This window comes from Epinephelus moara, chromosome 6, assembly GCF_006386435.1.
Source record: "Epinephelus moara isolate mb chromosome 6, YSFRI_EMoa_1.0, whole genome shotgun sequence".
NCBI classification, from domain to species: domain Eukaryota; kingdom Metazoa; phylum Chordata; class Actinopteri; order Perciformes; family Serranidae; genus Epinephelus; species Epinephelus moara.
Window position 1 is genome coordinate 16276711 of NC_065511.1, and position 27587 is coordinate 16304297.

Sequence of the window (27587 nt, forward strand, 5' to 3'; positions counted from 1 at the left end):
CCCTCTCTCTCTCCTCCTCCGTTCTTCAATTTCACGAAGCTCTTCGTCAGTGTATTCTGGCTCAAATAAATAAGGGCGGCCATCGCCTCTCGATGTGGAAAGCCTATATACTAACATTCCACATTCAGGTGGTCTTCAGAGTTGTTGTCTTACCTTACGGTGTGTTTACCATTTACCTCTACTTCGCAAAGCACGGCCGAAATATCGCGAGAACAAGCAGCAATCTCATACCGTGCCTGAAATCTTGCGAGAACAAGCCGCAGCAGCTGCAAGGCAGAACCGGACAGTAGCCTGAAAGGTTCATTCATTTATTTTATGAAAGATTTATAGAATAATGGCTGACTTTTGCCAGACTTCGACTTTGTGGAGGAGGAATTTGATTTTGCAGAGTTTTATGGCCGCCGTCGAGATGGACTCGATTTCACATCAACAAAAAGACAATGTAACACAAATCGCACACCTACCTGTTTGAGCCACTGAGACTCACAGAGAGCCAGGCTTTCCTCAGGTATTAGTAAATTACGTCAGCATCCAGGTAACATTTTGATTTGGGCTGACCTGAGACAACTGGTTACCCTCGGCTTGCCTTGAAAATACCCATAGGCTACATATTTATCAGTGTCTCTTGTTCTTTTTCCACGAGTCTACAAACATATTCAGTGCCACATTACAGTCTGCACAACACTGCACACTATGACAAAGCCTGTCATGTTTAAAAAGTGACAATCTAACTCGGAAAATGCTCTCAAAATACGCTAAATAATATGTAAATAAAAACCAAGCACTTATAGCCACTGGATCATTACAGAGGTGAAAAGCATGGACTTACATTTACTCACGTCACTGTAATTGAGTAGTTTTTTGTGTACTTGCACTTTTTAAAAATCTAATTTGAGTGTTACATCAGTAGCCTATGTTTTAATTTAAGTATTATGCTTCGCTACATTTTAAATGACTTCCGTGACCGAGTAAAAAAAAAAAAAAAAAAGTCGGCCGAAATTTTAAAAAAGCAAACGGAATTGTATAAGCGTTAACTACCATGACACAATATTAATAGTATTACACTCTATGACAACCTGGCAGCTAGCTCTGATGGAGACATGTGAGCTCTAAGAACAAACTCACATTTATGGACACACACTAAAAGAAATGTCGCCATGGTCCGAGAGAGGTGACGTCATGCTGTTATTTCTATCTCTACAGGTACGCAGTGAGCGAGTTAGATCGCCACTTTTTAAACATGACAGGCTTTGTCATAGTGTGCAGTGTTGTGCAGACTGTAATGTGGCACTGAATATGTTTGTAGACTCATGGAAAAAGAACAAGAAACATTGATAAATATGTGTGGGTATTTTCAAGGCAAGCCGAGGGTAACCAGTTGTCTCAGGTCAGCCCAAATCAAAATGTTACCTGGATGCTGACGTAATTTACTAATACCTGAGGAAAGTCTGGCTCTCTGTGAGTCTCAGTGGCTCACACAGGTAGACGTGCGGTTTGTGTTACATTGTCTTTTTGTTGACGTGAAATCGAGTCCAGCTCGACGCAAATTTGTGTATATCATATTTTCTTTACTTTCTTTTTTTTATGTCGCTGGTACGTAGTGCTCACTTACAGAAGCATATTCACTGTGGTAGATGTTTAAAATCGCCAGTAATATGTTGTGTATGTTTGTGAATTTGTGACACAAACATACACAACATATTACTGCTGACGGAGGCGCAGCACATCTGCAGCTGTTCGGTAAGGAAACCAGTTAAATTGGAAACCAGTAGGGACATAACACCGGTAAGGTAAGACAACACGTTTACATGTCGTTTTCTATATGTTCTCTGACATTTATCCTAACGATATGAGGCGGTCTTTGTGGAGAAAAAGCTTGTTTAGTGGACTAACTTTGCACTTGAAAGGATGCCCGTTCAATTACGTTTTAACAGGTCCGACGCTACGGCTGTATCTAGGCTAACGGCTAACATGCTAACTATTATTTCTATGTCACTAGTGACTTGAAACAAATTTAGGACGATAGGAGATGGGTTGAAATAAACCGAAATTTCCCTTTAAAGGAGAAGTGTTCATGGACAATACAGCTACACTGATTTTTCTCCCCAGAGAAGCTCAGTTACATTACTTGCACATTTAAAGAGCTGACTCCAACAAGCTAGTTGCTTCATAGCAGAGGCATTGTGTCATTTAAACTAGTTCCATCACACCCTGTGATAGAGTACCCAACATGTTTTCAACCCTGCCTCTGGCACACCAGTTTAGCCTTGTGTTAAAAAAGGACTGCTAGGGTGACATGAATTTTACATGACAGTAGTGCTTGAAAACAAATAGAAAAAAAATATTTATGCAGGGCTTGCCGTGACTTTGTTTAATTGGTAATGAGTTTTAAAGTAGGCAGCTCTGGTTTTAAAGGAAAACAAATAAATAAATAATTATTGTCTCCGTGTTGTTGTTTTTTCTTGCAGCCGAGTGTGGATCGACAGTCTCCAACAACGAGGGAGTTCTTTTGTCACCAAACTATCCAATGAACTATGACAACAGCCATGAATGTGTGTACAGCATTCAGGCCCAAGCAGGCAAAGGCATCAACATCACTGCCAGCACATTTCAGCTCGCACAAGGTGACATCCTCAAGGTAAAGACACAATGCAGTCGCTGCTCTCGGTTTACAAAAAACAGATAGGCAAGAAACAAACACAGGGCTTTGGTTATGAACTAAGTCAAATACATTAATGTAGTTGTCTAATTAAAGTTTAGGTGTATGAGGCAGGTCTTTTTGCCTCTTTATTATGTAAAACCTGGGAAACCAGAAAAGGGATTAGGCAGAGAGCGACAGGCAGAATACAGAATTGTTTTGCCCTGATAGTGAGAGCAAAGGTCAAACAGCAGCAGCATCATCAAGCCTTTGGGAAGGAAGAGATTCATTTCTTTGCTCAAGGGCATTTTAACAGTTTTGGTAAGCACCACAAATGTGATGCAAATGACTATGTAGTCCCTACTTCACAGCTGGAATGCACTCTTTTTAGGATGCAGATGTCTTGTCTAATGCTCCAATTAACAGAGCATTGTAGCCTACTATCAGTGTTTCTAGTAATGGAGCTGTGTAGACAGTAATCTCTTGTACTTAGTCATTTTGTGAACATCTGAAATGTGAAAAGACATGCTTAGAGAGCTAAATTGACTTGAAGAAAGAGAAAAACAAAACCGAGAGGGCCCCAGTAGTATTTCAAAGGAAGAGCCCAGAGCCTTGTATTTCATTCCTTGATATTTCACAGATGTCAATCAGAAAAGATTAGGTATACTGCTGGAAATTCGTGGGAATTCAAAAGGGTGCTTCTTCAACAAGTAATTTCCATTAGATACATGGATCAAAAAAAGATCTGTGAAAAAACAGAATAACAAATGAAGATAAAAAACATGCAATTATTTCTGAGCAACAAATCCACACAAAACAGACAAACAATGTAAGTACCTTACTCTTTGCTTAGAGAATGCACTGCTTTTAAACTCTGGATTGGATTTTAGTTCTAGTATAATATTTGGATGATAATTGGTGTTCACTCAAAGTTTGATGAAATTAATAGCATGACAGAGAAAGGACAATTATTCCTCCAAACCTTCAAAACAGTCTAATTTTAGTTTGACTTCATGGATCCCACCATCTGCCTTGTTAGCTCTACAGATGCACAGTATCAAATCAATGGCAAGAATAATGGTCTAATTTTCACATCTCATTTAGGACATTGGTTTTGCAATAGATGTGCCATATAAAAAGAGAATATACAGTACTAATACCTTCTTTTTAATTGTGGCTCTCTTTCCTCAGTATTAATATTTAATTCTCAATATGATAATTTTACTTTATTGGGGCTATTTTTAATCCACCATAAGCAGCAAAACTCTCCATCACGTTCTCCTTCTTTGACTCTGATCAGGTGTATGATGGCAAAGACGGCGCAGCCCCACTCCTTGGCACATACACAGGCACGTCGATGCAAGGTCTGTCCCTCACCAGCACCTCCAACTATCTGTGGCTTGAATTTTACTCTGACCAGGAGGCGACAGCAGCGGGGTTCCGGCTCATATACCACAGTAAGTCACATTTCATTTCCCTGGGGGAGGAGGGCCCTAAAGCTTTTCCAAATGAGTGAATTTAGCCTCACTTCAGGAGCCAGGCATTTCAAGTAGCAGAATTTTAAAGAAAATTTTAATTGACCCTCACCCTGCTTCACTGTGTCTTTCACTGTCAGGGTATCCATTTAACACAGCATGGTGTTGCTGCGCCATTCCTTCAGGAAAATTAGCTTTTTTTTCTTCCCACCCTTTCTCTCCCTCAGCCTCTCTCTATGTGAATCCCTTTTCCCTTTTTTCCTTTGCTCTCCACCCCTGCAATTAGCGTCCATGCCTGCCTTACTGTACCTTGTTAAAACAGGTGAATTATTGTTGGGACTGTTTGAAATCAGTGTGTTTGTGTGTGCATTAGCAATGTGCACGTGCATGCACGGTATACAGTGTGTGACTCTGCATACAGTGTGCGTGTGTGTCTGTTGAAAGTTTGGGTCATTGCTGTAAGTGGGCCAGTAATAGATGGGTTTTGTTTCTCCCCCTAATTGGCTTGCTGACTGTGTATTGTTGCTAACCGTTTCTAATTTATTACTGTGACGAGAGAATGTTTTGGTGACACTGCATTTTGCAGTCCAATTTAAAGTGTTTTTGTGTTTCACCTGCAATTGAGCTCTCTGAATTCTTTTCGTCTACCAGTGAGTTTTCTAGGGTGGGATTCAACATAGTTAGTGAGAATGGCAACAGGCCAAGTCTTGTTTTGACTTAAAGTATGAAAGCAAAAAAGTTTTTAGCTAACTTGCAGTTACTAGGCCCACACTGGCAATTTTTTAGTCTATACCTGGCACAGTGGGTTATTTTATCACACTTATTCTATAGTTCAAATAAAATAACAGTTTCAGTGCAGATCAGCATCACTACAGGTCTGCAAAAATAATAATAAATGTCCATTAATCGGGGATGTGCAGTGAATTATAACGACTAAAATGAATTGCCATCAGCATCTAAATGCAACTGCACCTACTTAAGAGTAAGGAATGGTCTAATTACAAGGTGCCTTTTGAGGTACATAATTAAGTTTTACAGAATTAGACTTCCTTTTACTTTTTCCTGGTATGTGCACAAGGTAAATGGCAAAGCGTGGACTAGCAACCCTTAACCATCTCAAAGTGCAGTCTATACTTGGTCTTTTCAACCAGAATGAATAGCCTTTTTCAACTCGGAGAGATGTGACTGATGCACGAACAGCACAAGGGCAAGGAGAAGGTGGAATATGGGCAGCTTAAATCTTGTCTGGACATGAAACCTGATCATGTTTTCATGACTCTTCTACCAAAAGTGCAGAGGTAATTTTCTAAATGTGAGCAGTAACTGTTGGAGATTTATACTGGGCATGACACTTGTAATACTACCATAACATCTGGCATGGGCATGGACCTCGCTGTGAGAAGAGACCATAAATCAGAACTGCTGGGTTTATGTGCAGCCACTGTTGCTGCATAGCAGAACACTTACATTTAGTACCTGAGAGAGAGGAATACATATAACAGCCATGGTCGAGTTCAAACATGGTGAGCTAAAGAATTATTGCAGTGTTTTCTTGTTTGTGGCTTGTTTATTTTATTTCTTTTGTATTACCCCAAAGGGTTGGAAGTGCATGGGCTGTTTCTCAATCGTGGTAAATACCCACACTCAGTTGAACATTTAATTGTGAACATCTAATTGTGCTCTGTGTCCAAAAGGAATCTTTTACTGCCAAGTGATATAATGGGACTGTAAGCCCAGCCCTCAACTGGAAATTAATTCTTAAAGCTCAATCAATACCCATACAATACAAATGAATGGAATTATGGCAGTGGTTTACAGAATGGCTGCTCTCCAGTAGACTTTGTTTTAAATGCAGACAAGCAATTCTGTGTTTATTATGTGTTCATGGTCTTCATGTTGTGTCATTCTTCGACTTATGTTTTTCTCCTCTGCTTCTTAATCTCACTCGTCCAGGCTTTGAGCTATCCCACTGTGATGATCCAGGTGTGCCGCAGTTTGGCTTCAAAGTCAGTGACCAGGGTCACTTTGCTGGAAGTGCCATCACGTTCGGCTGCGACCAAGGTTACACCCTGCACGGCAGTGGCATACTCAAGTGCATGACTGGGGAGAGAAGGGCATGGGACAACCACCTGCCGTCATGTATAGGTAATCCTTTCTGCGTATGTCTCAATACTGTCTTTGTCTCAATATTTGGTCCCTGTCTCCCTCTGACCATCTCTCTGTATCTCTCTCCTTCTGTAGTAGATTATTATTCAGGCCAGGCACACTGTCAACATTGCTCAGCTAGGTGTTAATCCTAAGGATTTATCCCAACATGATTTCTACTTAATTGAACCGTGTTGAAAGAAAATACGCTGCTTGTCATTTTGTAAGGGAATATAGACAGCTCTGATGTTTTGTTTTGAATCATTGATCTCTCTGTGTGTGTTCTTGATGCAGAAAGTTAGGAGTATAGTGATTAACAACACTCGTGAAACAATCTGAATCGCTGTTGAACTTTCACTGTGATGCTCTGTCTCTGTTTAATTTGTAGACTGTGTTATTCAAATGTTTTAATTCACGAGCCATTGATCAGCATGTTTCTCAAAGCCCGGGCATAATTATCAGAATATTCATATCAGATTGAGTCACGGACATGATGTACAGTCCAGGCTGTGCTTTCATATTCAGAACATGCTGAGACAGAGAGACAGAGAAATGATAAAGCTATTACCTGCATGCTGCTAGAGTCTGGAAGGTGTTGTGAGGCAGTGTCTGTTTCTTGATGTCTAGCAGTGATGGATTAGGGTAAAAAATGATTTATAAATTCCTGACGTGGGCAGAATTGCACTTTAAATGCCACTGTGTCCTACTGCCTTTTTCAATGAAACATGTATTTGTTCCCTTTTCCGTGAAAGGACTTTGGTGTGGCATTATGGCATGTTCAATACCATCACAAAAAAAAAAACTAAATCAGTCTATTGATTAACTGTTTAACAGTGCTGGATCACTGAGTGGTCAATATGAATAGTGAGCTTTGTATTTGCGAGCTGAATGTGAAATGGGATTTCCAGCTTTTTCTCCAGGGCCACATCCCAGCTCCTGTCAAGGACTTTTACATTTGCCCGGTGTTATGATACTGATTATAACCTACCACTGTGGCAGTGTAATGCAATTTTCCTATTAATTAAGTGCCGTTTGTTCTGCAATATAGATAGCCAGACGATAACCAGGGGAGAGACAGCATAGATTGGATGATGAGATATTCCTTCAGTCATTAACATTTTTAGCAGTGTCCTCCCTGCAGTGCAAGGCCCAGCCTATATATTCTCTGGACACAGTCTTTTTAAAGTTAATTAATGGCATCATTAGAAGGCTTACTTGGAGACAAAACAAGTTTTGCATCTTTGACTATCTCTGCCCAGACAGAAAGTCCTTGTTATAATCCTATTACCTGTAAAAAAAAAAAAAAAAAACTATTACCTGTAAAAAAAAAAAAAAAAAAAGAAAGAAAGAAAATTGTTCATTTTCAGCAGAGCTTAAACTGTTGCTCATTAGTCCTCATCATAGACTAGCTTTAGTGAGCTTGCACTCTGACAGCATTTTTTTCCTCTATTTGTTTTCAACGTGTGATATGAGCATTTGCTTGTGTGTGTGTTTCTCCATTTACTTTTATGTGAGTTTACATTTTGGAGGTTTTCATGCATTTTCTGTGCGTGTGCGTGTGTGTGTGCATGCAGCGGAGTGTGGTGGAAGTTTTAAGGGTGAGTCTACAGGGCGTATCCTCTCTCCTGGGTATCCCTTCCCCTATGACAACAACCTGAGGTGCACCTGGACAATTGAGGTCAACTCTGGCAACATTGTCAGGTATCTTTTTATAACATGGTCATATAATACATACATATTAATGCATATATTATCTATCCACTATAAATGAAACATTTTTGTCTTTGCACAGCGTAGCCATTAATAAGTTTTTAGAGAATCATTATATTGTAGAATATTTTAATAAAGATGTGCAGTAATTTATCAAAATATGCAGATTGAATTTAGCATCATCACTCATGTAATTTGGTTCTGAGGACATTTGGGCCTTAAATTATTAGTCTCATAAAGAAATTAACATATCAGGAATAAGTTTAATCAACAACAGCACAATAGGATACTCAGTGTATTGATACGATGAAACGAAAAGGAATTTGATGGACGTTATCATTAGACTGCAGTTTATACACAAGAAAATTGCCTGGAAGTGAACTGAGTTAAGTCAGTTTAAACAGATCTTAAATTAAATGAGGTCATCCTAACTTAACCTAACTTTAAAAGACTTAAAGATGAAAACATCCTAAAATGTTTTCATGACATGTTGTAAAGTTCAGTTAAGATTTTAAACATGAACAATTCTCCTCTAGCACTAGATGTCATCGAGAGAAACAGCCTGTAGCAGCTCCATTAACAATGATTGGGAGAGGGACTTTGTAGACACTGTGACAGCACCCAGGGGAATTTTCCCGGGACATGGAAACATTTCCTTTTTTTTTTTTTGGTTGAAAGCTTCTAGTATTACTGTGAAATAAAACCCATTTGGGCTTAGAGGTCGAAGTAAACATGGTATGATTTCATAAAGTCAGCCACACATTCTTTGTAAGAAGAGCTGCTTCAGGGTATCTCTTGATGAGATTGCAGATAAGTCTGTGCTCTTGTATTTCTAACTTTGGTAGAAATTGATTGATGATACCATATCTCAACTGTAATACCCAAAAGCATGGGGAGACACTTTCTAGATGGATCTCTCTTTTGCACTGTATTTAATCTTTGCTAAGTTCATCAGCCATTCTGCTTGCCCTCTTGATAACATTTGTTTTTGTTGTATTTAAAATGCCAAAATTTAAAATTTGGCTGATGTTATCTCTGATCATATGTTAAATGCAAAGATTTGACTTAAACTAATTTGAACTAAAGCCAAACTAAGAGTCTCTTGTGTTCACCCTTCCCAGTCTCCAGTTTCTTGCATTCGACACAGAGGCATCCCATGACATCCTGAAGGTGTGGGACGGGCCTCCTGAGAATGAAATGTCTCTGAAGGAGGTTAGCGGCTCGCTGCTGCCTGAGGGGATCCACTCCACTCTCAACATCGTCACCATACAGTTCGAGACTGACTTTTATATCACCAAGTCTGGCTTTGCCATCGACTTCTCCAGTGAGTATTTCCTTCTGTTGATGGTATGTAAATGTTTATTGTAATTTGTCTGCACTTAGTGAGAGTCTTTGTGAGGAGGTGATAAGTATCACGTATGTTATTTATTTACACTCTTGTGCCAGGGAGACAAAGAAAACTTCATTATAAATGGAAAAAAAACCCTGAACTGTTCAAAAATCTTTTAGCCCCTCATTGCATCTTTGAATAAGCACAAATTCAAACAAACAAATTTATGAAACAACCTTATAATATAATCTTCTTTCACATGATTTTTTTTTAACTGTTTTTTAACTGTTTCAAAAGCCTTTTAGCCTGTTATACAACCACATGTACCTACTAAATGAGACATTTTCAGTACAGTAGCCCTACAAAAACTTTCTTTTTATGAAACACAAGTTGAATGCAATTACATGTAAAAGCATTGAGAGACGCAATAAAATATAGTAGCATTGATAAATAGAACATGGATCGAGCTATCTCGATGTTTTTCCATACAGAATACAAAGTTCTTGTCTTTTCATGAAGCACAGACTTACCGTAGATCAGAACATAGGGCTGAACGTGGACCTTTTTATAAAACAAAAATGGGCATCTCAGGAAAAGCCTTCCCAAACAGGGAGGTTAATGATAAAAAGAACCACCAATAACCAACACAATATTTAGCCAGTGCAAAATTTATGCTATATGACAGATAAATATTGGCCACTGCTGTCAATCATTGTCATGATATTTGCTGCCAACAAGACAAACAAAGGCTGATACCAATATTTGCTGTATCTGTGCATCCCTACCACAGAGTATGTCTGTTTTAACAGACACATTAGGCGTTGTCACCACAAAGAATGCTAAGGAGTATGTTAAAGGTTAATATCATGTTGATTTCTAAACATTATATCCCAAAATGGTGTCAAGTTATTAAACTGAAGTATGGTGCAGCTTTTAAGTTAAACATCTCCTCATGCCATGTGGATCTCTCAGTATTCTATGTAACCTTTAACCATGATGTGATGTGCAGTAAAAGTCACAGGTATTTTACACATCACTGCTGGCAGTCTGCTTATACAGTCAACATGTTCTGCTGATGAATGGTTTCTAAAACCAAGCACATGAGTACAGCAGTTCCATAATAAGCTATGTATGATGGGTTTGTATTTCTTTTCCTTAGCACTCAGGCATGGCAGCAGCGTAATGTAAAAATCAATCAACACGTTTGAAGCTGTAATCGATAGTAGACATGCATACTGCACTTAAATACCCAGTTTGCCTAAGGCTAGTGGTGTTCAGAACCAAAACATGTTAGTGTTCAGTGAACATTTGCAGGCCTTCCTTAATGAGTGACAGTATTTTGTGGTTGGTATCCAGGATATTTTTGAGGATATCAGTGTATTTTCAGGTTTGAAGCCACAGTACAATTAAAAGAAACCTTTGTTAGGGTTGGTTGAATTAAGTCTTTATACCATAATTCTGAAGATAAAGTTACACTTCCTTTCATCGTCTATGTAGTATTGAGGTTATGGGTGTCTTTATTACACTGTGAACTATCATGGTCACTTCTTTCACAGATGTTAAACTTATTGATTCTTATATACAATGTGATCATCATTATATTTTAATTCCACATTTGTGTGTCTCAATTTTTTTTCATCTGTGTACTTGTTGGATGTTTTTTTTTTGTTGTTGTTGTTGTTATGGTTTTTAAAGCAACAGCTACACCAAACCGCAATAAACTTAAGTGTGTTAAGTCTCTCAGTAAAGTCTGTCATGATGGGCATATTTGAAGAATCCATCAGATTTTACCAGATCATTCTTGTTGCTCTGGGCTCCACAGCTGTGGTTTAGGAAAACAGATTAGGAAAACACAGCAGGATTTTGACTGATATCAGTCAGTAATCTGCTCTGTGGTCTAACTCTGTTTGAGCTACAGTTTCAGCTTGACAGCTGTCTACTCTATGATATGAAACTCCTTGTGTGTGTGTGTGTGTGTGTGTATGTTCTCCTGTGCACACATTGATTCCCTGTACTTTGCATGCACATGTGTGTTTATGTCTGTGCATGTCACGTGTGTGTGTGTGTGTTTGCCCTTCAGGTTCACTTGCGACAGCTTGCAGAGATCCAGGTATTCCCATGAATGGCAGTCGCAACGGGGAAGGGCGGGAGCCCGGTGACTCGGTGACCTTCTCTTGTGATCCGGGATATGAATTGCAGGGGGAAAGCAGAATCACCTGCATCCAAGTGGAAAATAGATACTACTGGCAACCCAGCCCTCCAAGCTGCATCGGTGAGAGAGAGGGAGATAGTGTGGGTTAGAGGGAGAAGTGGGAGTGTGTGTGGAGGAAACAGAGAGAGGTATATGGATTGAAGGGGAGAGGGAGAGAGGGAGGGAAGCGTAGGGGATCAGACTGAAAGAGATGGTGAGAGGAGGAGGGGGCGAGGGAGTTTTTCTATTAACCGGCTGTAGCGGAGACTGTAATTCTCTCTCACTGATGTCTTAAGAATATGTGCAGGATAAACAACACTCTTCAGATATGTTTGAGTCGTTGCCAACTCTTATGTGGACAAATCCACTTCTGTAGCCAGTCAAAGACGGAGTACTCTACGGTCTCCCAACACATTGTCTTATTAGAGCTTAACAGCTAATTACCTAACAATGCAATTAGAAATAATTACACTAAGTAGGTCCAAAGAAACCTAGATGTTGCTGCCAGCAGGTCTAACTGAAGTTTTTTCCTGGACAGGAAAGAGCTAGGCATTTGTAGGTCTCACTGTGCAATTACAAGTTCACACGACTCAGCGAAATGTAATGACACCGGAACCAAGTCTGTATCAGTGAAAACTTGATGTAAATGTCAGCTGTCTTTTTACAACTTAAGTGTTACCACACCAAAAAAGAGCAACATACTCATCAGCGTGTTACTCACACCTCTTTGTAGTGAAACATGACAGCTGGCAGTTTATTCATCAAGTCAATGACAAGAAAAAATGGTAATGGAATGACAAGTAAAGCCTTTTATGAGGCTTTATGATTTAGGCACGTAGAATTTCTTCTGACATGCTTAGGCTCTAAAAAAGATGTCCTTAAAAATCATATAAACATAATCCATCCAGTTAAACCCCACAGCAGAAATGTCCATATGCATGTATTGATTATTAAGTTGCCTTAATGTCTTGCTACTGTACTTTAATCTCTCAGTAAGATCCAAGAGTAATAAACAATATAAAACAAGTCCAAAATGATTACATGACAGGCAAGGAAAAATGAGTAAAATAGAGTAACATTTTTACAGTTTTGGACTTTTGTTGAAAGAGTTGCAGAAGTCTTAATAAAAGCAGCACTGAGATCATTTGACCAATAAGACCATTTTGTTAACTCTCTATTTGTTAAGTTGTATGTTTATTCCAAATATTTATCATATTTTATGATTACCTTATGTGTAAAACTACACAGGGAGACAAACTTATTTGTGCAGTGCTGACCTGTTGACTACTGAATAAAACACTCAACAGGCTGCACTGGAAATTAATTGGAATGTGTACCAGAAAAATCCAATCCCTTAGCGAGACAAGTGTCAGAAAAATAGTCCTTGTAATCATAATGTGGGGAAATAATGGCATGGTCTTTCTCATGCCCTGGTTTCTGGCCTGATGTCATTGCAGTACCTGATGGTTGTTGCTGATAGAGGTCGACTAAGGTCATAGAATTTGAGTCAATTATATTTAATGACCTGCAGGTGCTCATTCCCTACCTGTCTCCAACTGAATTCAGCTCAGCCAAACGTTTGCAGCAGGTCAGGCACATTTAAAGGCTTTCTTTGTGACCACTGTGTGCATCTTTCTTATCCATCTCTTCCTCCTCTTTTATCTCCCAAGCTCCTTGTGGTGGGAATGTGACTGGATCTTCAGGATTCATCCTCTCTCCCAACTACCCACACCCATACCCACACAGCAAAGACTGTGACTGGCTCATCGCTGTCCACTCTGACTACGTAATTTCCTTGGCTTTCATCAGGTAATGTGAGCTGCTGAAGAGGGCATGGTCAAGGTTGGAAAGGATAGGCTACGACTGGATAAATGAGACTTGGATTATACCGCACAAGTTGTGTGAGAGTTTGTCTATGGATGTTTTGTTGTATTTTTACTTTTGTTTAAAGTGAATCCCTTTTGCTTCAATTCATCAAGAATTTTCAAGTTTTGTGGATTCTTCGTTTGCTGTGGATGCATGTGAGAAATACAAAGTTTTTTTCAATTCAAGGTAACACAGGGTGAGTCATTGATATACAAATGGTCTTTTGGGGGAGTTGAAGTATTCCTTTTAAAAGAAAATCCTGAAATGTGAGGTTTCTGCAGGATGTGAATAGTGGCCCCAATAAGAACTACTAGACACAGTGGAAAAAACAGTGTTGTCCTTTAAGGATATGGTCCAGTAGCTTACAAGATGAAGCTTTCCCTAAACCTGTGGTATGTTTGTAACCTACCTGCAACAGAATGGAGTCAGTTCTTAGTGGATGCACTACAGCTCAGGCTGTGCCTTGGAATTGGTTGTTTTCTGCGGTGGAACCAGCTATAACATCACAGTATTGAGCAAAGTTGGCCATGTATGTTAAGCAGAGGACCTGAGTTTGAGTCCAGGTGTGTTGGGAGATAGGGGGAAATCAGCAGTGCCTCTTCAAATACCTAGAAGGCAGGTATTCCTGACACTTTGCTGAAATGTGGTGAAACAAGATTTCTGAATGAATACTGAATATTTCAGGCAGAACTGTGAGATGAGTGCAACTCATTTCCCAGACTGAATGATACTCAGACCATAAGCTTTACATTATTAATTGCAATCTAAATATGTAGCAGCAATACTGGCAGAGGAAACTCACAGATGGGCCTGAGGGCACTTTTCATGGGCTGTGTTGCTCTCGACTGTTGAGTATTATTTTTGTAGTCGTTTGATGAAGGGCTGGAGAAGGAGCATATGTACATTGACTGTTACTGCACTCCCACCCACTTTCCCTCTTCTCGAGGTGAAGGAGAGAAATTCACCATGTTTCTTTTTCAACTTTGTCCTTCAAAACAAACATCTAATAGAGTTAGCACAATGCTGCTTTCTCCCTTGGGAATGCCAAATGAAAGGATGAAGTTATGATTTTAAATTGGAGTTGCCTTGATCCAACTCAAATGCAATTATCTCCAAGCTATTTACATTTTTGTCATAAACCACGCTCATTATTTTGAAAACAAATGCTCCTCTCTCTCTCACTGCGGCATGTGATTTGATATACAGCACTACAATATGAAACGATCTTTTCACACTGCATCGCCATTGCCGTCTGGGAAGATTTTGTGCCAGCGCAGTGTCACAACAATTTAATCTCTTCTCACCTCTTGGGGGAGATATCTTTTTTTATCTCTTTGTCTGGAGATGCAAAAACAAATCGCTTGGCATGACTCACTTCTAGCACTGCGGTGCACACTCTCATTTTGAAACCCTAATGCATTCTAAATCTCACATACAATCTGCACAATCTGGTGGTTAAGACTTGGCAAAATAACAACTGTTTTATCTCTCATTTGTGTGTTTCTTTCACTTGTCACAGCTTCAGCATTGAGCCCAACTATGATTTCTTGTATATCTACGATGGTCCAGACAGCAGCTCTCATCTGATTGGCAGTTTCCAAGACAGTAAACTTCCTGAAAAGATTGAGAGCACTTCCAACTTCATGTACTTGGCATTTCGCAGCGATGGCTCTGTGAGCTACACCGGCTTTCATTTGGAATACAAAGGTACTCTGAAGGCCTATGCAAGTGGGATTCTATATGCATTTTTACAGAATGTGTGTATGCATTGCAGCAGGGGATTTAGTTGGATACATTTAAAAATAAATCATAAAATAATGTCTTTGAAGTTTGCTACTGTACAGAGCTACTTTTTCTAATGTTGATGCCAGCCTTTCATTCACCCTTATTCATTTCCACCATGTTTACCATGTTATTTGTTAACAAGTTATGTAATGTCAAACCACACACACACACTTGCAGCCTGTATAACTATTAAAATCTATTAATGAGAAACCACTCTCATTTTAGACACTTGTCAGTGCTCTAAAGGCTTTGTTCTTTTGATTGGCAGCAAAACTGCGGGAGGCGTGTTTTGATCCCGGGAATGTGATGAATGGCTCTAGAATGGGTACTGACTACAAGCTGGGATCTATGGTGACATTTCATTGTGAGGCTGGTTACCTGCTGCAGGGCTACTCCACTCTGACATGTGTCATGGGCAACAGCAAGAGACCAGAGTGGGACAGAGCCAAACCAAGCTGTCAAGGTGAGAAGCAACACTTGTGCATTAACAGAAGGCCTGCCTGAGTAGCAGAGAACTGCACTCCAGCTGTTTGGTCAATATTTGATACTATGTGATACCAAGACTGTGCTGAGTAAAAATGAGTTGAAGTGTGGTGTAGCCTTCTCCCGCAGAATGCAAGACTCGAGAGGAGAGAATTCTGTGATATTGATGTAGAGCACTTAAATCTTTTCAGGTGTAAATAAATAAAAACAAATACTTTATATTAGAGACATCACTATGTCATGTGTTAAAACAATTTGGGGGGCTCTAGCCTGGTGGGGGCATTATAAAAATGAACATATGTGTGTATTTTGTTTTTTGATGACAACTCCAAATGGAAAATTACATTACAGGGGACCTGTCATGCAAATTCTCAGGTTCATGCTTTTATTTGGGTTTCTAGTAGAACTGTGTTTATTTCTGGGTCTTCAGTATCTGGGCATCTTTGCACTGTCATAGCAACCAGGGGGATGGCCTTAACAGAGAACTGCAGCACCTTCTGCTATGAAAAATCACTAATAAAAGCTTCTAAACCAAAATCTTCACAACCAGACATGTTCCAGCAGAAATATGATCCAAAATGGGGAAGACATTAACAATGGAAACCAAAATTACATGTTTCCCTGACTTTAGCTTGTAGCTACATGTGGCAGTGTAGGCCACGTAACATAAACACTTGCAGCAGTGCGCATGGAGCAGATGACCATATAAAGAAAATTGTCATAAGCTGATGTCATCTTGTTGCAAAAGCAGAAAAAAACAGTTGAAAACAGAGTATTCAGAATGATCTGAGGCCTGAGGTTTTACATATGTTTGTCATTATTTGAAATTGTGGCTGTGTGTAATAAAAAAAATTAAACATTGTTACATTATATATATGACAGAAAATAAGGAAAAACACAATAGGTCCTCTTTAATGTACTGTATATACATTTGCGAAGCTATATATTAAGTTCTTCAGTCCCATAACTTGTAACAGAGGACAATATAGCTTTATAAAGGCTTAAATTTTCTGCCTTTTACAATAGTGAAAACTATTATGTTTAAATTTGTCTGGTTTTCATAACTCTAACTCTTATCTTCAGTACACACCCAGCTGCCAAACATGGTTTCCAACAGCTGAACCCTGTCAGTCTAATCATACTGAATCATTTTCCTTTAAAGCACAATAACCACAGATAGTGACAGTATCTCCGCATGCACATAGCATTTCAGGTTATCAATTATCAACCCATAAATCCAACAATGAACTGACCTTAAACATAAAACCTGCAGTGAATCTAAGCAGAGTAATAAAGAAGTGGTTGGCAGTCAACAAAGCAATATAAATACATTCATGGTACATAAGGCACTGGCTTGACAGGAAGTGAGCCAACCTTTGTGGTAAAGTAGGAAAAAAGCAGACTTCATCACAAAGTCTTTCATCAACTTTAATTGGCAGTATAAACACCACAGTGTTTGATTAGCATCTACCTGCGCTGCAGAATTACTTTATGTTTAAACTAACAGTAGTTAAAGCAACAAAGTGTTAGTGAAAAATAGTCTGTTATATAATTGTGTAGTTTTATAATTGCAGTGTGTTGCGAAGAACATAATATACCAAATATTAATTGTTTATTATTCACAGCCAAATCTACAGCATAAGATATTTCCTAGAGCTTTTCAGTATCACAGTATGAGAGAAGTGAGAAAAGATGTGAAGATTTCAAGATAACTCTCGAGCGTTTCTTCCTCCAGTAGCATGACGCCCTTTTTTAATACTCCTCAAAGTATCTGATCTGCCAAGGTTGAATTAGAATTCAGCTCTCATTTTCAGCAGTGGGGAACAGGGGCACCCACTCTCACACCAGGGAGCTATTCATTACTTTTACAGTTGGCACCTGTGTAACTTCCCTGAACAGCCCTGGGGTTATGTGCTTTACTAAAGGGTCCATCAGCATCTCTCCATTTAGTATTCTCACTTTGAGACCAAATTTGAACTGATGACTTAAGTCTAAAGGCTAAATCTAATGGCTTCAGCTGCCCCAACATATGGCCAGCTCCTGTCCCTTCACATTATTTCGCAATTAACTGAAGCTGATGGTATTTCCCAAAGAAGCAAAACACGCAGTTTACTTTAAAAAGTCGGTAATTACTGACAAGACTGATTCCTTTTGTATTATATGTTGTAGAATAGTGTTGTGGACAGCAGTAATCACACTGTAATACACAAACATAGCTGTTAAACCATATCATTTACTTAAATCCAATATATATAAACAAAACATGTACATTTCAGACCAGTACATCTGTGGGCTGACATCATTTGTTGAGATTAGCTTAGCTCTACACATATACTGACTGATAAGTAACAAGAAATTGCAGTACAGATATGCCAAAAATACTGTATGTTTGAGTGCTCAATAGATTTCTTGGACACAGTTTTTTTAATAACCAAATTAAAGGGATTGAATTTAAGTCATCAGCAGTGATTAGGTACTAGTCGTAACCCAGATCAGTTACAATTTTCCTGTCATATTTCCAATTTCATTGACTTTGCTGTCCGTCCAGATTTTAGCATCTTACCCAATACATTTAGCAGATTAGATTAGGTTCCATTAGCTTCAGTGTTTGTCTGCATGAAGTGGATTGCAGTGCTGGGTCAGTATCCTTCAAATATAACCAGCTGAAAATGTAAAAACATTGCAAACCTCTCTATTTGCAGCTTTCTGTCTGTTTGTAATGGTACTGCATCCTCACGTTTTTAAGAAGGCTATGTACGCTATGTACTGTATATACATGTATGAACATTTTGCTGGAGTTTGGTTTTTGAAGATAATCTGAGCTCTCTTGAAATGAAACTTAATACATGAACATCTTAAAGGGTAACCTGATTCTCTGTGGCATATTTATAGTTTTAAGGAATAACCCACCTTTTTTAGTGGGGGATTAAGGTTATTTCTGCCCATCAGTCTTTTACAGAACACAAAATGGTTTTGCAGGTTTTGCAGTGTGCCCACTTCTCCTTAAGACTACACTCACCTGTCAGAATGGAACCATTAAAGCATATCTTGAGAATCCCTTCCTCTCCATAGTGCTGCTCTCACCTGCTGTGGATTGACAGTACAGTGTGCCCTCCTTCCCAGCAGCAGCCTTCTCAAATTCCTCACCTACCACGGCACCATGGCTCCCATTCTGTCTGACAAATCAGCTTCAATCAGAGTCCCACTTGCCGTCATCACATATGTTTGATTACATGCCTCTTGCTACTCCAACAACCAAATGCGGATAAATTGCTGATCCATCTTTCTACATTAGCCCCTGTGTTCACTTTTGTTCGTCTTCTCCTGTGCTTCTCGGTGAAACAGCAGTGACATGTGCATTGTGCGGGCCACGGGGGGTTCAGAGCAGCTGGTGACAGCTTCCCTCTGACAAATGAGTGTGTGTTTGTTTACAGTCGAGGCTCCCCCACCTGATGGCTCAGTCCGTGAGGTCTGAGGCAACCACGTTAGAGGGCCTCTTGGCAAATTAGGAACATCATTAACAGCTTAAGATAGAACTCTGAGATGCAACGCAGGTGCAGGACAGACCACAGCTTATATTGATGAACCTAGTCGCCTACACTATGATGATGGTGCAAGTAAAAGTATGCAAGGGTATGAATTTTGTTTGGAGTTAATAGTTTTCAAAGACAGGTGTTGGTTCCTCCCTTGTGAATGGGGTCTTGATACCATTCTGTGACTTTAGCAGCAAGCAACACTTATCCAGCAACTTCCAAACAAGAGCAACTGGACTTGTTATGTACACAGCCTGCTGACTGAAAGTCTGTTTCAGCTGAAGAGTTTGGTCCAAGTTTTTCTCAAAACATGCTGCTGGGCGTTACGAGCTGATTAAAGTCGAGGCGTGTGGAACTTTTGTGATTGTGTGTTTTGTTGATTGATGATGTTTTCATGTGTTTTGAAGGCAAAAACTACTTTTCCTCGATGGTTGTTTCCCTTTTAGGTTTTAGCCCTGTGAACACAACTCAGACTTCCTTTTCTGTCCTTTTACAGCTCGCTTTGCTTTTGAATATGTCCCCAAAGTGTCTCTCAAGTGTCAAATTATGGTGGTTTGCTGGCCAAAATTATGTTTGTCAGCAGCTGAAAGTTCAAAGGTGACTTTTCATCTCATTTAGTGATATGAACTGCTTACCTGTGCACCTGTGCCAGTTAAAATGGATTTGCTGATTGTAGTTTATTGCCTCATTTCCCCAGGTATTGTGGGCTGGTTGTTTCACATTTGTTAAATGTGTTTCTCTGTTGCTTCCCTTCCTGTCCCCACAGCTCCCTGCGGAGGTCACTTGACAGGTTCAGAGGGAACTGTGCTGTCCCCAAACTACCCACATAATTACACCAGAGGCCAGAGCTGTGTCTATGACATCTTCGTCCCTGGGGACTTTGGTAAGCATTTCAAGCGTTATTTTCCCAGAGTTGCCGAAAATTGCTGCATATAGTCTGCTCAACTGCTGCTTATAGTGATGTAGTGTCTGTTTCCAGGAATATTTTTGCTTCAAAGATGAAGTGAGAGGAGGAGGCCACGAGAGATAATTGTCTGTGTTTTTCCTGCGAGTTTTCTGTTAATGATGAGGATAGACGATAGTCTAAGAAGAAATGAAGGCTTACTCTCAAAGCTGGTCATAGGTCATAGAGTACTACCAAACAAAATGTTCAGGCTTGCATAATTCATTTCTCTGTAGGGCTTAACTTGTTTCATGCGTTTCAGTGATTTGTAAATTTGGATCCGTATGTTTGATGGTTACAGCCACAGACACTCAGGTTAAATGCCTGTCTGCTGCTTGATTAATATTCAATCCCTGTATACTCACCTCATATATAATGACTGAATTGACAGATATTCAAATCAGTGGTTACACCATGAATAGACAAAGGTCAGTGAAGGTTACTGCTATTCCTCACAGCGGTGCGTGTCTAATGAAATCACATTTAATCAATAATATCAATAATACATGGTAGAATTCCACACCAACATTAGGGGACTGCTGCAGGCTTTTTCCCACTGACTTGAAACACAACCTGAAGAATGGAAGAGATTGGGCTCCAGCAAGAGGCGTAAAAGCAGAATAGGATCAGGGCAAACAAAAATTGATTGTGTTGACATGAAAAATGCTCTGTACAGAAGGTAATGGAGAGGAAGGTCAAGCAGCGGAGGACTCTGGGCAATAGCTGGAGCAAACAAATTCCCAGGTTTATCCAGGCACCTCTGTATATACATAATTCAGCAAAGATCTCCAGAAGACCTTGATGCTCATCTGCCCAATATTCCATGTTAGTCATAAAGAGCTGCAGAAATCGTAGGCAGAGGTTTTTATTCTGTAAAGCCCTGTGCTTATGAAACACAGATTAATCCCCTGTGTGATGATCCAACTCGACAGTTTACATCCTCTGTTGCCATCTCCCACTGCTCATGGAGTCCAGGAACCCACAGGTCCTCTTTTTTTTTTTTTTTTTTTAATAAATATTGCATATAAATGCAGCCTTTGCTTAAACTGCCTGCAAAAGCTTAATGGAGTGTGCAAGTCGCCAAGCAACATTCCCACCTGAGCCTGCAAATTTATTCCAGGGAGTGCAGGCATAGAGGCTATTGAAGTCCCACTGATTATGAACAAACTGCTGTGGCGTGGCTTGAGGGAAATATATTCTGAGTAGTAGTCTAACAAAGCAACTGGGATTCACAGCTTGGATAGAGCAAATTGAAAATGTTGGGACAACAACTCCAGCTATGATGTAACAAGAGATCCTAAATTATCCAAAGCATGCACCCCTCATTTAACTAGTAATATATGAATCTTTGATATAAAAGCTAAAGCCAGAAGAGATAATGCCGTGGCAAAAACATCGTATGGCTTATAGTGAAAAACAAACTCTCCACAGTTTCTTGCTGTAATCACAATTGGCAAATCTCAGCTTATTTGCATACAGCATGTATGGGCTCTTAGGAAAATAGCCACGACTTGTAATTGTGTACAGTATATTGCAACAGCAGTACCACCCTAACACATTTTTTTTATTTTTTAGTTATTTTACTTAATCAAGTGAAATTACATTAAAAATAAGGGCGTGTTGTACAGTATGCAGGGTCCAGCATTTTAGTGTTTTTAACCTCCAGATAAAACTGTATGGAGATAAATTTTGTTTTCTGTGTAGCAGCTTGGCAGCTGAGTGTAGCCTATAGGCAGTGCTATAGCAGAAATCACATTTCAGTGTCTAGTATACAGGTAATTGAAATTGTAAGCGCCTAGGGTAAAGTATCAACCGTGTGTCCTAGTCTGTCCCTAATATGACCGATAGCGTACCATAAGCCTTTGAGACATTATGTCAGCCTGGTTGAACTGGCAGGAAAAGGTCAGTTGGAAATATCATCTCATGACTCTGGCCGTGACCTGAGGGTTTTACACCTGAGAAAGGGGGGTGCTGTAATATTATGTGGATGTGTGTCTTTTGCTGTCAAGGTATAGTCCTTGGCATAAATATATGTATTGTAAAATGTTTGTGAATGTTGAAATATGGCGCTAGCACACCGTGTTAGTCTTCTCAGAAAACTGAGCAGGTTTAGAGTTCGAAGCAGTACATTTTAAAACAATTAATCATGTGCTTTTAATGATTATTATTATAGGAATATTTGATAAAGCCAGTGCCAGTAAAGTGCCTGACATCATGTTTGAGTTATGGTTGCCAGGGTGGCAACCAGCCATCAGCTGTGTGTTGCCAGAATGAAAGCTATGTTATAATTGTTGATCATCATAAAATTGATTCCACTAAAAACAAGTGGCTTAGCATCGCCAACAATGCAAAATAAAATTAACAGTGATAGACAGATGTATTTTTAAATTGCATATTTACAAGGTAGCCTCAAGTATAATGAGGTAAATTGCAATAAGGAAAATTACTTCCCGTAAGCATGATCAGATCTGTACTCTATCGGTCATATCACAGCTATATTTGATCTGATATGCAGCAGACAAGGCAGGCCGAGTGCTGTAAAGCGCTTGTCATATCTGAATAAATAAGAAACTGTTAAGTTTCTCAAGGATAACTTGCTTTCTTATTACAATGTGTAATATTGCCACATACCCAGATTTTGGCAGTTATCTAACGACAATACAGGTTGTGAAAAGGAAAAATCTTCTGTTAATTTCAGCCGTGCCATTTCTGACAGAGTAAGGCAGTGAGTAATGTTTTCTGAATATTTGCCGCTTACAGCTTTCTGTTTTTCCTTCTACACAAATAGGAAGAATTCAGCAGTCTTTAATTGTTGTAGTTGTTTGTTTTTGTATAGCAGTAAAAAGCGATTGCCAACAGGGGCAACCAGATCAAATCCAATGATTGATAGTTTTTCAGATCTTGTTGTCTGGGCACCTGCCATCGTCAAGATCTGCAAGTCCTGCATTACCTTTGACTTTGACTTTTTTCTAACTACTACAAGATTTTTGCATACATACATACATGACTTACACTGGTGACATAACCAGCTGTTCCTTCTTTTTCTGTTTCATCTTGAGTTTTCCTAAAAGCACAGGTTTACACTGTGTGTTTCAAGATTCTCTGACAGGTTGTCAGTGCAAATGAGTGTAACTGCTGAAAGTTTTGTGTGTTTACACATGTGTTGGACATTGGCAGATACTTTGTTCCGTGTTATCGTAGCACAGTTTGTATAGATTTACTGTATTTTACCCAAGCTGTCATGGTTTCTGTCAGACTGATTGAACAAACCCTGTGGATAGGTGCATACCTCCCTGTATGTGTCTGTGTTTTCATTTGGACTGCATCTTGCCATGCCACATTTTGCTTCTGATATACTAACATAACGTATGCACATAATAAATATCCGTCCACAACATCATAATGCGTCACAATGTAATCTAGTTCAATTCTGCCCCAGGTGTCACCTCAATCACATAAATTTCTGTTTTTGCGTAGGGCTCGCTGGTCCTACCTGACTTATTTTTACAAATGGGATACCTGGCTTCTGCTCTCATTTTGTGCATACATGCCTATATAGGCATTTATGTGCTGTATCCCAGCTGATGATCATAAAAATGATGATAAATAAAGAGCTGGCCGTAGACACCAGAACTTAAAGCGCACTGTGAGTATAGTCAGTAAAAAAGCTCTACATTCATTTGTGAGCCATCATTTCTTGGTACTTCAGTGCTCATACTACGCGCTGTGCATATTTTACTTTGCACCATTCAGATGTCGTTAAGGTACCATGCACATCTGTCTTGCCCTTTAATGTTTAATTATTCTGTCAGAAATAACGGTTGTAGTCATATTTCAAACAATAACTCTGCTTCTTTTTTTTTTTTTTTAAATAGATGAATTATTCATAGCACTCAACCTTTGCCTTGGGCTCTACTTGTAAACATACAAACATACACAGCCCCATACAAATTCACTCTTGTTTACACCAAATTTGGTAGCTAGTATGTAACTTTTTTTGTTCTATACTTCCACTAGTGCATGGTATTTTCCTACTTAAAAACAGGGAGACTGACAGTTGAAATATTTTGACAAGATTAGACCCAATTGTGTGCACTGGTACACAGGGAAAAAAGAAATTAAAAAACATGCTGACACATTTTATCTTTGACAAAAATGCCAAACTGTGCTTCAAGGTAAATTGATTTTTTATTTTTTTTTGTACAGCCTTAGTTTGTATAGTTTGTATTTTGCCTCAAGGTTTGTTTGCTCGGTGCTGCCTTCTTTGTGGATGTTTGATAGCGTCAAAGTTGAGCCAAATTCTTCCAATTAGCTGGACCCTCCATGGTATTTCTTGTATACTGTATGTATATTTTTTTCTTTTGCGAGGTAATATGTGATTTATTTTGTTTTGAATTGGATCGTGCTTGAAATATCCCCAATGAGATGTAGCTACATTCACTCCAAATATCATTAGCTTTGTAGATAACCTTTGAAAATCAGCTGTGGATCTGAAAATCTCATTAAAATTGAGCTGATTGTCAGAGGCCATTTACATGACTGAAGGTGAAAATTGAGGCTAACTTCTAATGCTCTCCTTGCAACACACTGCAGTAGTACTTCTATATATGCTTCTAACTCTGGGCCTTGTTTTGATGGTTATGTAGCAGGTTGTATAACCACTATAACACAGTATTTTTAATTGTGCTTCACTTTGCAAAAGTTTCATTGCATCCTTAGCTAATGTGTCACTGGAAGGATGCTCATTATGAGTCATTGGTGAATTTGATTTCACAGACACACAACACTCAGTCACCTCTGTTTATCTCCTGAGGCTTTTTATAGCACCAGTGTATGTGTCTATATAATACTAACAACAACATATGCATATTGGATGCCACAGAATGTGTCAGGAGGCGAGACAGGAGCACTGACAGATTGCAGTAATAAATCTGGGCTGTAACAAGATGGACAGAGAATGAGTGTGAGCGAGAGACTGAGGAGACCGCAAGAAGTAAGGGGAGTGAGTCTAACTATGAGAAAGAGGCACATAGATCTTGGTTGAATGTGAAAGGCTCAGAGAGAACAAGTTAGATGGAGAGTGATAATGAGTGAGAGAGTTATAATGAGCGAGACAGAGAGAGAGAGAGAGAGAATCAAGAGTGCTGCTGAGAGCGATCATAAAATCGTTGACCCCGGGGGCTGACTGTTGACTCATCGGTGATGTTCACTGGAGAGTAAGATTATGCCTGGGGCCACCTCAGTACATGACTTCCTACATCCCACACAAAAACCATTACCTTGTCTGTTTGCGTCAGCTAATAGTATATACTACCCTAAGTGTGGTTAACCTAATATGAACTGCGAACTTTGTAGAAGGTGTTATTGCCATGGGGCTCCACCAGTGCATATGTCTGTGGATGTGTTATTTGAATGTGCCTCAAATTTGAGTGTGTCAAGCACTTACTTGAATTGATTGCATTGACTGGATTTGACAACCTGCGGTTTTCAAGTTGATGAAATTCTGGGTACCCATTGTGTGAGTGCAATGGCTTGTGCCAGTTGTCGGATACACCCCTGAAGAGTACTGTACGCTGTTTTAAAAGTCACCAGGTAAAAACGATGATAAAGACTGGAGCAAATAAAAAAGCAAAAGGAGAGCAGCTAAAAGTGGAAGGAAAAGAAGGTGGTTAAATACCCTCGTCCCCTTACTTCTCTCTCTTCGCTCTCGAGGTGACCAATAGTTACAGCTTTCAATCCACAGAGGGGAGTTTGTACTCAAGATAGAAGCCTAATGGACTGGATGGAGCTTGTGCCAAGGTGTAGCCACATACTCTCTGCCAAAAGGGCTGATGCAATTTCACTGTGATAATGGGTCATTAAAAATATATGTGTCTGTGCTGTCATACAATCCCTCTGGTTTCTGTAAATGAGGCTTGTGTATGCTGTCACAGCCCAGAATCTCAGAAGGCCTGTGCTGCCACAAAGCAAAGACGACAGGTACCTCTTCCATAATTCATAGCCAGAAGGACAAACATATGCTGCCATTTTCCTTACCTTTTGCCGCTGACTGTGCTGTGAGTGTCTTTTACACCTTATGTGGGCTTTGTGCATATTTTGCCTTAAGGCACATGTAGCTAATGCAGTGGCTGTAGGCAAAAATGGGCTTGCAATGCATTACAGTGTCATCTGTGGGTGTCCTGAGCAATTGCTTTTCACAGCATGGCCCACTGATAGTTTACCTGAGTGGCTCTGTACCAGTGGGAACTTCTGTTTCCCACCTATTTAATTTGCTGCCATCATGGCCATGTATCTTGACTGATCAAAAATGTTTGCAAACAGACTGTGGTGGCTGCAGAGAAAATGGTTGTTCACACATAAGCTTTTAACTGAAAAAGTAAGCAAATGGAGCAGATAGCAGATATTTTGACATTTAACAGCTGTTACAAACAACAAAACAAATACCAACATTACCAGTGGCTCTTCTGGATTTAAGTGTCCTAGGATTCATTATCACTATAAGGTGATAACAAGAAAGGTAACTCATCAAGTAGAGCGGTGCTTTCATGAGCCAGTGAGGAACAAAAGTGCACCCAAGTAGCTTATGACCAGAGTAATCAGCTGATGGGAAACAAGTGACATGAGCTGGATACTTACCAAGGCCACCTAGCGGGCAGGTGAGGTGTGGCTGGATGTGGAGAATAAACATATCACACAGACATTAGGAAAAAAATTTGGGTAAAACGCTGAATAAGATGGATATGCAAAAGATGGAGGCATCACCATCACGACTTGGCTGCGGTACCCAAGTTGGCAAAGGCATAAAGGCATAAATGCACAAAAGTGTGATCGAAGCAGTTTTCCTCCTTTTTTTTTGGATAATTGAAGGTGGAGGGCCTACATCCTTTTTACTGTGAGACAAAATACCTTCAAGACTTTTCAGACAGAGGCAAGGGCAGAGGGAGAGAGCAGCCCTGCAGAGGCAGTCAAGGTTCACTGATTAGCTTCCACATGATACCTGAGAAGTGCCACAGCCTCTTATCTCACTTTTATACTCCATTTTAGATAAATACTCCACCAAAACTGCTTTATCACCACCGAGAATTGATGTGCTGGCAAGGATTTGTCGAGTTTTAGCCATATTATTGCCACTAATGTGTGTAATGTGTGTCTTAACAACTCATAACTCCTTGTCCTTACTAATATTGCTGTTTTTTCATTGGTGTTACATACCTCCTGACAGGATGGTTTACTTAGTTAGATAGAGGCGCCTCTTATAGTTAGTACAGTATGATGGCCCAATTGCCTGAGTCCAATAATGGAGTACTTACCTATTGGAGGTACACATACTTTAAAATAAATAGTGTATATATTATATAAATGTCATGTATATTATTATGGGTATATGGGCATGTGCATGTATGTATATGTGTATGTATATGTATGTATGTATGTATGTATGTATGTATGTATGTGTGTGTGTATGTATATATATATATATATATATAT

The 27587-nt window shown here is 39.5% G+C and overlaps 1 protein-coding gene across 1 annotated transcript in view; it reads left to right on the forward strand.

The window, feature by feature from the left end:
* LOC126391996 (CUB and sushi domain-containing protein 3-like) overlaps positions 1–27587 on the forward strand; it is a 259847-nt gene that overhangs the window by 112892 nt on the left and 119368 nt on the right. The window contains exons 22-31 of the mRNA XM_050047075.1: positions 2469–2638; positions 3939–4095; positions 6067–6258; positions 7833–7959; positions 9090–9292; positions 11379–11570; positions 13160–13298; positions 14875–15062; positions 15409–15603; positions 19923–20039. Of these exons, the coding sequence (XP_049903032.1) occupies positions 2469–2638; positions 3939–4095; positions 6067–6258; positions 7833–7959; positions 9090–9292; positions 11379–11570; positions 13160–13298; positions 14875–15062; positions 15409–15603; positions 19923–20039 (1680 nt within the window). The remainder of the gene's footprint in view (positions 1–2468; positions 2639–3938; positions 4096–6066; positions 6259–7832; positions 7960–9089; positions 9293–11378; positions 11571–13159; positions 13299–14874; positions 15063–15408; positions 15604–19922; positions 20040–27587) is intronic.